The 10165-nt window shown below is 42.7% G+C and overlaps 2 protein-coding genes across 4 annotated transcripts; both read right to left on the bottom strand.

Moving 5' to 3' along the window:
* Positions 1 to 470: 470 nt before the first annotated feature.
* On the bottom strand, positions 471 to 4563 carry LOC118314887. Its single transcript, XM_035641639.2, has 4 exons — positions 4373 to 4563; positions 3885 to 4250; positions 2194 to 3330; positions 471 to 1512 (listed from the first exon to the last, which is right to left on the bottom strand). Exons 2-4 carry the CDS (start codon positions 4194 to 4196, stop codon positions 1009 to 1011), a joined length of 1953 nt encoding a protein of 650 aa, XP_035497532.2. The 5' UTR covers positions 4197 to 4250; positions 4373 to 4563; the 3' UTR covers positions 471 to 1008.
* Positions 4564 to 5551: 988 nt separating this feature from the next.
* ino80e (INO80 complex subunit E) lies at positions 5552 to 9141 on the bottom strand. 3 transcript variants are annotated; one of them, XM_035642792.2, is made up of 8 exons: positions 9052 to 9141; positions 8639 to 8818; positions 8474 to 8544; positions 8320 to 8372; positions 8093 to 8180; positions 7415 to 7532; positions 6984 to 7082; positions 5552 to 6502 (listed from the first exon to the last, which is right to left on the bottom strand). In XM_035642792.2, exons 2-8 carry the CDS (start codon positions 8720 to 8722, stop codon positions 6296 to 6298), a joined length of 720 nt encoding a protein of 239 aa, XP_035498685.1. In that variant the 5' UTR covers positions 8723 to 8818; positions 9052 to 9141; the 3' UTR covers positions 5552 to 6295. The 3 variants fall into 3 exon arrangements, with proteins under 3 accessions (XP_035498685.1, XP_035498692.1, XP_035498699.1); XM_035642799.2 differs by having other exon boundaries at positions 9066 to 9140; XM_035642806.2 differs by lacking the exon at positions 6984 to 7082.
* Between the last annotated feature and the right edge of the window lie 1024 nt (positions 9142 to 10165).

Raw genomic sequence — 10165 nt, 5'->3', positions numbered from 1 at the left:
TAGAAGGTATCCAGGATGCAGAAAGGCACCTATACTATAGTCTGATAATAATTCATAATGCATTAACATATAAATATGTTAGTGTGTGAAAAATGTGAATGTCTGTTTCAACTAGTTTCTAGTGTTTACTTACTCATTTACAAAAACCTTTCCAGTTGTCGACTTCTATCATAAGCTGGTCAATCAAAAAACATTTCTACAAACGTTTCCTTTGAAATTAAGAAAAAGTAGATTCACATCAAATTTAAATAGGCCACAAAATACCTCAACATTGTATACAAGTACAGTTCATGTATGTCCTCTAATGTAGTGGAGGAAATTATAGTATTTTCCTCCTAAATATTTTGGAGTAGATTAATAAAGTAACATACAGCAAAATGGAAGTACTCAAGTAAAGTAAAAATGCAGTACTGATGTGAAGTCCTGGATCAGAGAAAGATAGCATTGAATAAACAAAGACGGACATGGTGCATGTTGCAATGGCAAGTTAGCCGCCTTTTATTCAAATGTACGCATGCAACAAGTATCATACAAGAGTAGTCTTGAACAGTTACATCCAAAAGCACAGTGTGCACAGTGTGTTTTTCATCGCAGCTCGGTCAGCTCTCAAATACAGCAGATTATTTCAACAGTCAGCTTTCCATAGTGAAGTGTACCAACATTATATGGGTGGCTGCATTACTGGAGAGGCTGCACAGTATATAGAGGACTGTCCACTGATCTCAGGGTTGGCGGTTCGCTCCCCGCCTCCTCCTGTCTTTGGCAAAGACAATGAAAGCCAAGGCAGGCAAGCTCCTTGCATAGCAGCTCCGCCATCGTGTGTGTGTGTGTGTGGGTGTGTGGCAAAAAAATACTAGGGTAAGAAAACAACTAAGGCATCAACTGACATCAACTATTTTCCCTTTTGTGCGGAAGAAATACAAACCAAACCTGGAGAAAACCTTTGAAAAAGTTTGTTACTGACGGCCACGTCTGGTGTCCTGCTCCTTTCCTCCTTCACTCTGACCCCTACCCAAATGCCTCTCTCGCTCCACCAATGAACACATCCACAATCCCTATTATGAAACCCCCTACCATCCAAAACACATTACACACACCGCTTACACTTCTCCACACTAACCTCCCCAACCCTCCTCCTACAGCTTTGGCCTGAGCCCCCATCTCTGACACCATAGTTTCTACATAACCCTCACTTTGCTCCCACAACCGTCCCCCAAAGAACTTGGTCACCCACCAAGCATTATCCAACGCGTCACCAAATACCCCCACTGTGTCACCGGCCAGGGTCCCCACGCCGGTGACCCCGGTGTGGCAGTGGCTCCACAGGGCTCCCAGCATGGACGAGGTGCAGTAGAAGGTGCTGTGGAAGCCGGTTTCCCCGACACCCAGCAGCAATTCTCCAGCGGAGCCTATCCAGGACAAGAGGTCAGAGGTCAAGAGGTGGAGCAGGGAGAAGGTATCTCCGGGCAAGGCAGAGAGGACTCCAAGGTCTTCCTGAAGAACATAGGTCACCTGAATCAAGATAAAACAAGTGTCATTTTTTCAAGTGACATAAAAATGAAATGACATAAACACCTGAGGGAAAGTGCTGAACTCAGAGTTAATACCTCTTACTGACCACACCTCATTTCTGTCTGCTCCTCCCACAGACTGGAATGAGTAGATTGATAAAACGGCATTGAATGTGAGATTTGAAAAAAGACTCAAATTAAGAAACAAGAAAGGATGAGTAATGTTTTTGCTGCTAAGTCTCATTGTTGTTGCATTTAATTTAGTGTTTGCTCTTGCCTTTTGTAAACCTTTCCCTTGTAATTGTTTTCACTTGTATTGAACTGTAATTAGATTATTACCCGAATAATCTATCATTTTGAATTTATAAAGTAAATTTGATTTACAAGTATTTTCCTGTAGCTGGTGTTCAGTTAACCTAACATGACTCTCAACGCTCAGCATGTTAAAACAGGTGTACATTGTCTTCTAAGGCTGCAGAGGAGTTTTAATTCTAACAAAACTGAGTTAACTTGGCTTGGGCTTGGAAACTACAAGTTCAGACCAGACACTGTCAAAAACTAGGGTCTGGCAGGGACTTTTTATCTGTCTCTCGTTAATCCCGCAAACGGGGTGCAATTCTAAATGTCTGGAATTAAAGTTGGAATAAAATAAATGTTTAAAAGGTTCAGTAAATTGTATCACCTGTCCAGGTAACTGCGTGGCTGTGGAGAACACAGGGCACAGCGGTGCTTTTAGAATGGACAGGGCAGTGGAGAGGATGTAGACCAGAGTGCTGGTGGAATTTGTGTCTGTCTCCTGTTCATCCACAGTCTCATGGTCACCTGAAGACTCAAATATGTCAGCTCCTGTATCCAGATCTTCAATGCTGCTCGCTGATTTCACTGCATCTGCTGAAGTCTCCCCTTCAGTGTCTTGACGACTAGTGACTTGATGTCTAATCTTCCCTTCAATGTCTTGACTAGCCTCCCCTTCAGTGTCTTGACGACTAGTGTCTTGACGACTAGTCTCCCCTTCAGTGTCTTGACGTCTAGTGTCTTGACGACTAGTCTCCCCTTCAGTGTCTTGACTAGTGTCCCCTTCAGTGTCTTGACGTCTAGTGACTTGATGACTAATCTTCCCTTCAGTGTCTTGACTAGCCTCCCCTTCAGTGTCTTGACGACTAGTCTCCCCTTCAGTGTCTTGACGACTGGTCTCCCCTTCAATGTCTTGATGACTATCCTCCCCTTCGGAGTCTTGACTAGTCTCCCCTTCAGCATCATGACGACTAGCCTCCCCTTCAGCGTCTTGACCAGCTTTGTCTGAATCCAGATCCGTATATCCCGACCCTTCGCCAGAGGCCTCTGCATCCATCCCTTCTATATTTTCAGGGATCCCCTCACTGTGAAAACCTACAACAACTCCAACAGTCTCAGCATCGGCTCCTCCACAGCCTTCGGGGAACATTTCTGCCACTCCCAGCATCTCCTCCAGCTCTTTCATGCTCACTTGCCTGCCCCCTTCTTCTGTCTCTGTGATTAGCCCTACGCTGAAGCTGCCCTTCCCCTCTGGGACAGCGCAGCACACTGCAGACCACAGCGGCTTCCTCTGACACTCCTCATCTCCATCTTCAGCAGCCCCAAGACCTCCCTGTCCGGTCAGGATGTAGAGATCACCCCCTAAAGTGCTGCACTGAGGACTGATGCTTGACTGAACCAGTGTTGTGACCGTTGAGTCCCAGCGTTGTAGAGGGGAGTCTGTGGGCGAGACATGATGAGATGGATCCCCATCTCCTCGGAGGAGAGATGGTGCTGCTACTTTAATGTTGTCTTCCTCCTCTGTCTAGTGGGGGGGAAAAGGACAACCAATTCATAAGGTCTGAGTATCTGTGCAAATGTACGCTAGTAATAAGAGATACATGAGCTAGCATTATCAAATATCAACTTACTTGTGTGTACTAGTGTGTATAACATGAAAAAAACAAACATGTTTTTGTCAGTGTTCACCAAGAGCTAATTAATCACAGATAATTATGCATGGATTTGGAATTGCCTATGTTTGACAGAGGTAATTTATTTTCCAGCTAGTTTCCAAATATGCTTATCTGACAGTGAATTTCCAGAGCAGACTGTTGTGTGTAGTACAGTAGTGAAAGAAGTATGAAGAAAGTAATAGTGCAAATGGAACCACCAAAAAAATTACACTCATAAAGCTGACTTTAGCAAAAGCACAAAAGTATTACCTTCATTATATTATATAGACTTAGGTAGTTTAGTCCTGTGGTTCTCAACTTTGGAGGTCACAAGCACTTTATAGACTGTTCTTCATTCCTCAAAAATTCCATTATTCAAAAACAGATAGTACCACTTTAAACAACATGCTAGATGTGTCCTTACCAACAGCTCTCCCCCCTCTCCCTCCCCCTCTGTCCATCCATGCGTGAGATGGAAGGCGGAATAGACAGCTGTGTCACAGGTTGGTTTGGACAGAGTGGCGAACGCCTGTCCCCCGTGCAGTCTGTGGCAGAGTGGGCGCAGCAGCGGCCCCGCAGAGGCTCCCCGAGGAGGCGTCTGTCTGTAGAAGCAGTCACTGCAAAGGGTGAAGCCATGCTCGGAGTTGTCCTCAGCTGAAAGAGACAGGCCCGGGCCCAGCACTGCCAGCAGCCAGACAGACGCAGCAGCTGCACTGACGGCAGCAGGAGACAGCATGTTGGTGGTGCGCTCAGCAAATCCCCCCCGTTCTCTCTCTCTCTCCCTCTCTCCCTGACACACACAATAACAGAGAGCCAGGGGGCGAGGCTTATAAATTATCCAGCGGTTTCCGTATATAGATGGAAAAGATAAGGTGGCCAAGGTTGGCTGCTGATCTCTCGTTTTTTACTCACTCGCTCCTTGCTCTCTCATCCAGTTTGTCTTCTTTTAATGTCAGCTGTACTCTTGTGTTGCAGGCACTATCTTGCTTACTCCTTCATTTCCCTTTCCCTGACAGCTTCACCCCATCTGTCAGTTCCACCCTCTTTTGACTCTCCCTCTGGCTGTACCTCCACTTCAACCCTCCCATTTATTCTCTCTATGGTTACACCTTTAACTACACAAGCCAAGCCAACACCCGCTAAATGCTGTCACTTACAGTACCTGTAGGTCTGCATTCCCAAACAATGGTCTCTATATACTAAGTTAGTCACTGGATTAACACATTCCTGTTGTCCATTATCCTCGTAAGGCACTATCTGAAAATACTGACACTGTTTTAAAGTCAAAGAGCTGCTTTGAAAAGCTTCCAAAACAAGCAGAACGTCTCACTTGAAACTCTGGATTAAATGTAAGCAACTGTGCTCTATAATTAACAATGTCTGTTCATGGGTTGCTCATTACAGCCTAATCCTGACAGTGTAACAGTCACGGGTCATCGTGTCACCCAGAGTGCTGCGATTCTTGAAATTTGACTGCCAGGACAAAACGCACCGCCTTCCACTGCAGCTCGACTTACTTGATTAGAAACACGCCTGTTGAGACATGATGTTAGCACCAACTCTTCTTTGCAACAACAAAAACTGACTGGGATGTAATCCTATAACCTTTGCTTGTGTAAGAATGAAGAGAAAAACTAACTAGAACTCTTCTTTTTGACACGTAGGAGAGGTGGAATCCAGCCAGGCTATGTTCAGGTTACAATAGAATTATGGCAAACATGAACCAAATATACCCCTGAGCTTGTGGATTCCTTGCAGAGCTATCAAGCAAGCAAAGACAATCCTGGGCAATAACCAACGAGAATCCTTGTTTGCATCAATATGAATAAGAGTGAATGTTGTCAGTGTACACATCCAGTAAATAATCCCCACTGACTGCAGTATGATTCAGTGACTGTACATGTAGCTCTGGAATGAGAGTTTAAGGTTGCGAAGTTTTGGGGTGGGGCATCCAGCCTTTCTATCATCTGTATCTATTGCTTTTCTTTTAAACATCGACAATGAGAAATATTTTGACACAAACATTCAATGACACTAACCACCTGTGAGCTGGTTGTCAGACGAAAACTATAAATGACACCTGATACACCATTTCACTTTTAACATTTTATTCTCTGACACAGAATTTGGTGAGTGCAAAAATAGTGCATTTCCATTAACAGATAAAACTTTGATTGTTTTTTTTTTTTCCAATTTTATGAAAAAATGTAGTATCATACAAACATAATGAATTAATGATAGAATCATTATCATAATATCAACATAATAGTTCAAATGACAGATGTCAAAACTGCCTGTACCAATCATTTTTACTGGACTCTAATAGAATACAAAGTCTGAGATGGGGGTTGGACAATGCAAGACAAATAACAAACACAAACTTCCTGTTCATAGGACACACCTAGTTGTAGTCATTGTTGTGCATTGCTCTGATGTTTAGACAAAAAGATGACAACAGGAAGTTTGAAACTGAGCACTAAAGCATCCGATCATCACGGTGTCAGTAGATTTTTCTTAAAAGCTGACAAACTTTATTTTTGTCACAGTTTTAATTCTTGACAAAATATATGAAAGACATTTCTGTGGGAGATATTTATGACAGCAATGCTGCTGTTTAGCAAAAGTCCACAGGGGGGAGCACGGTTCCCTTTTGAAAATGTAGAATGGGCCGTTGAAAATGGAAATACATCCAGTCACATTCTGTGTTTTGCTCCTGCGCGCGCACGCACGCACACACACACACACACACACACACACACACACACACACACACGTAGAACCTCTCCATCTCCTGCTTATAAATACACCTTCACGCATGCACGCACACACACGCGCTCACTCGTTGGGGATGTCAATGACTAGTTCTGCCTCGTCCCCCTCCCCTCTGTCTTCATCTCCTCTGTCGCTGTCTCCATCGCTCTCCCCTTCCTCCTCCGCCGCATCTCCACTAAGCATCTGTCTGGGAACCCAGCTGAAGGGGCTGCTGGCTGTCGGAGGAGCCGCAGTGGCAGATGGGTAATTAGCTGCCATTGGAGTGACAACCTGAGGAGGTCAGAATTAAGCAAAGTTGTGATGAGCAACAGGGAGAGGGATGGAGATATGATGAAAGAAGGAGGGGTATGGATGGATGACTGTTAATTCAGGACAGTAAATCAGGACAAAGCATGCAGCATGTTTGTGAACATATAGAGATACTGTCCAGATGGTCATTTCAGCAGAATGCCAAACTTGTTTGAAAATGCTTAGAAGAATGGATTTTCGACAATATGTCATTGTTATAGATGAAATTGTGTAAAGATCAATGACAGATTGATCAGAAACTGATAAAGTAACACCTGTCAGCAAAATAGCATAAAAAGTTAGATTTACCAAAATAGTTTTTTTACTTGAGGAGAACAGAAAAGCACACGTCACACTTTCTTCTCCATAGTATTATAGACAGAATACAACCAACCTATACAGTATACTGTATCTAGAGTGTGTCATAGATAGAGTGTCACATTTTTCTGTTTTCCTCTCTCACCTTCCCTGTAGGTTCTCTCTTGTTTTTTGGCGTCTTTGTTTTTCTCTCTTTCTTCATGCGTTCAGCTGGGGGAGCCAAATACTCTGGTGGGAAGGGCATCTGCCCAACACACACGCAGGCCCAAATTTGCCAAATGACCACATATGCCCACAGGCATAGGCAATTTACAGGAAAGACACACAGACACACACACACACACACAAAAAGATATACACAGAAGAATGAACAATGCAAGGAAAGTGAAGCCATTGTAGACATCAAACAAAACAAGGAGGAGATTAAAAAGACGTATGAATAACAATAACAAAACATGAAAAGGATATGCATAATGCAAAACTAAAAGTGGGATTATGTTTGCTCATGAGGAGAAGACAATGGCAGCAATGTTGCTGTTGCTGGCTACATTAGGATTAAGGGAGATGGACACTCACAGTGTTGAGGTACGGTCCAGAGCCCGATGAATGCAGTGGATTGACACCAGGACGGGACAGCAAGGAGAGATGAGGGGAGGATGAGGAGGGAAGACACGCCCCAGGACTAGTTCTTCGCCTGAAAAGAGTGCAGGAGAAATTGCAAACTCATTGTGTAGAGCAAGAGCATTCTGAGCGTAAACATTTTGTCCAAATATGGTTCAATAGGTCACATGAAACCAGTTAAAAATACATAATGTTCTTTTAACGCCTCCTGCCGATACCGATACAGCATTTTTTCAAAAATGTGTTGTCCAGCCAGGACTGTTATTCACTGTCAGCAATAAGAGGAGGAGAAGAGACTCTCTGAAAAATTCAACTGGCATCAAAAAAGAGCCTATAAATGACTTGTATTTTCTTCTTTTGTTGCTATTATTACTGTTTCACGACTTGAATACAAATAATGGATTGATGTTCAACCCTTTTTTATTCTCAAGACACCATATTCTCAAGTTTCAGTTAGACACTCTCCTGTGCATTGTACCAGAATTATGTCTACTACAGTGTGTTTCATGATAATGAATGTTCATGTTCATGTAACGATTTATCGTAAAGGCGATGTGTGAAAGTTGTACGTCCAGCATTATCCTAAGGCAGGGAGTCTAACATTGGAGTTTTATGTAAAAATGCCCGACATACTTCTTTGCTCCTTCTCGGTCCCGTTCCCTCTCCCTCTCCCTGGGCCCTTCTCCTTCGCTGTTGTCTGAAGAAACGGTTGCTTCTGAATCTGAAACAGAAGACAATAAAACATTTACAGTAGATGCAATTGTCAGCACAACACGTATTTAAGGAATGCATACGTGTCACAGCAAGTGCATTACTAGAAAACCCTGTTCACTCATCACGACACGAGGTTTCAAACGTACCCGACGAGTCCTCATCTATCCTCTCATACTGCAGCAGTCTGTCCAGGAGGAAGCTAGAAAACGTGAAGCAGATCGATGTTTACTGTATGCACATAATATGACTATTCTTTAACATCCATCTATTTTTTTTCATGTACACACAGCGTAAAGTTACCTTTTGTCCCTAGAAACTTTCAGAAGTTTTCTCTGTGCTCGCCTCAGCTCCTCCTGAAAGCATTCCTGCTCCTGGAGAATGAAGCCGGAGAAGAGGAGACGGAGGCGTTTATGGAACACATCGACTCGTGAGTGACCGAAGCGACGGGAGCGATCGTATACTCACATAAACGAGGAATTTTAACTTTCTCTTCAGATTTTTGTATTTCCGCTTGTAGTCAACCTCGACGTCCGCTTGGCCGTTCATCATCTCTCAAACGGAGCACACGGATGACGAGTCGCTGAAGTGTCGCTCCGGCTCACGGCGGCAGTGGTGTGTGTTCACACTACAGGTAAAACACGCGATCTGTTTGTGGAGAAAAACACACAGGCACAGAAAGACTTACCTTAGTGTGATAACCCCGAGAATGTGCTGTGTGCTAAACTAAGCTAAGCTAAGCTAATGGGAAACGTTAGCTTACATAGCTAAACAAACACAGCTGCTGGTCTCACAGAGCTTTGAAATTAAACATATACATTATCTTAAAAGTGCAAACGTGATTTCGACTGATTCATGGGGTTATTATATGGATGAAATACCTCCAACACTGTACCTCTTGGTCGAGTCGGTGTGTGCGACATGCTCTTGTTTACCGTCGTGACGTCTGTTTCATGCGACGCGATGGGCGGTCCCTCACTTTATAAATATGTATTTATCTCCATTTATAAATAAGTGCAGACAGACGTGAAAACTAAAATTGCTACTTCTTTTTTTGATCTGATGTTTATTATTCTTTTTGTAAATGTTTATACCAATACCAATCTTTATGACTGACAATTAGATCTGTTATAGATGCATGTTTTTTTTTATTTCCCATTAAAACTATTACTTCCATTATTATTATTATTTCCATCATTATTGTTTCCATCATTATTTCGATTATTAATATTGTTATTTTATGCTGTGATGTGTCTGTGATTGTAATACTGTAATATATATAATGGTTATATTACTGTATCAAATTTTAAAAATGGAATTCCAGTGCTTTGACCATTACTATGTTCTGATATTATAAGATGATTTAAAAAATGGTGAAAAAGTGTTTCATTGAATCATCCTGTCAGCGTCTCCTCTACCTGCCGCATACTGTAGTGCACTGAGTTTGCAGCTCAACCTTAGCTCAGCACAGTCACTTGTCAGGACCCAGCACTGTGAATTATAGATGAGGAACATTTGCAGAGATGACTAACGCTGCCTTGGTGCATGCACCCACAGTCAGACCCCCGCCCCCCCATCCTCTGTGTGTCTCTGTGTGCAAGGGGAGGGAGGAAGACAGACAAAAAAGAGGTAGATTTATATATTTTTTGTTTTAAAATCGAATTACAAAAGTGGACAGAATACAGGCTGTTCAAAAATGAAAGGAGGTTTGTGATGGGATGAAACTTGGTAGGTTATGTATAGAAAATCATCCTTTAATGCAACTAGAAGATACAATTCCTGATGAAATTGCAGTCGGATGGCGGACTTCTGAACAAGATGCATCTCCCCCAAAAACTGAGTAGAAGTGTACCACATGAAAGTCCTCTTTAAAGCTTAAAATAAGTCTTAGTATGCTGGGTTGAATTTCAAATAGGTGAAAGTTTAAGAAGATTTTAACATTATATCCATTTATTTCAATGGGGAAAACATTTCGAGAAAGTATGAATATGTTGG

Source organism: Scophthalmus maximus, chromosome 1 (assembly GCF_022379125.1).
Source record: "Scophthalmus maximus strain ysfricsl-2021 chromosome 1, ASM2237912v1, whole genome shotgun sequence".
In the NCBI taxonomy this organism is placed as follows: Eukaryota; Metazoa; Chordata; class Actinopteri; order Pleuronectiformes; family Scophthalmidae; genus Scophthalmus; species Scophthalmus maximus.
The sequence above is the reverse complement of the archived record's forward strand: the minus strand, read 5'-3'. Positions and strand labels throughout refer to the sequence as shown.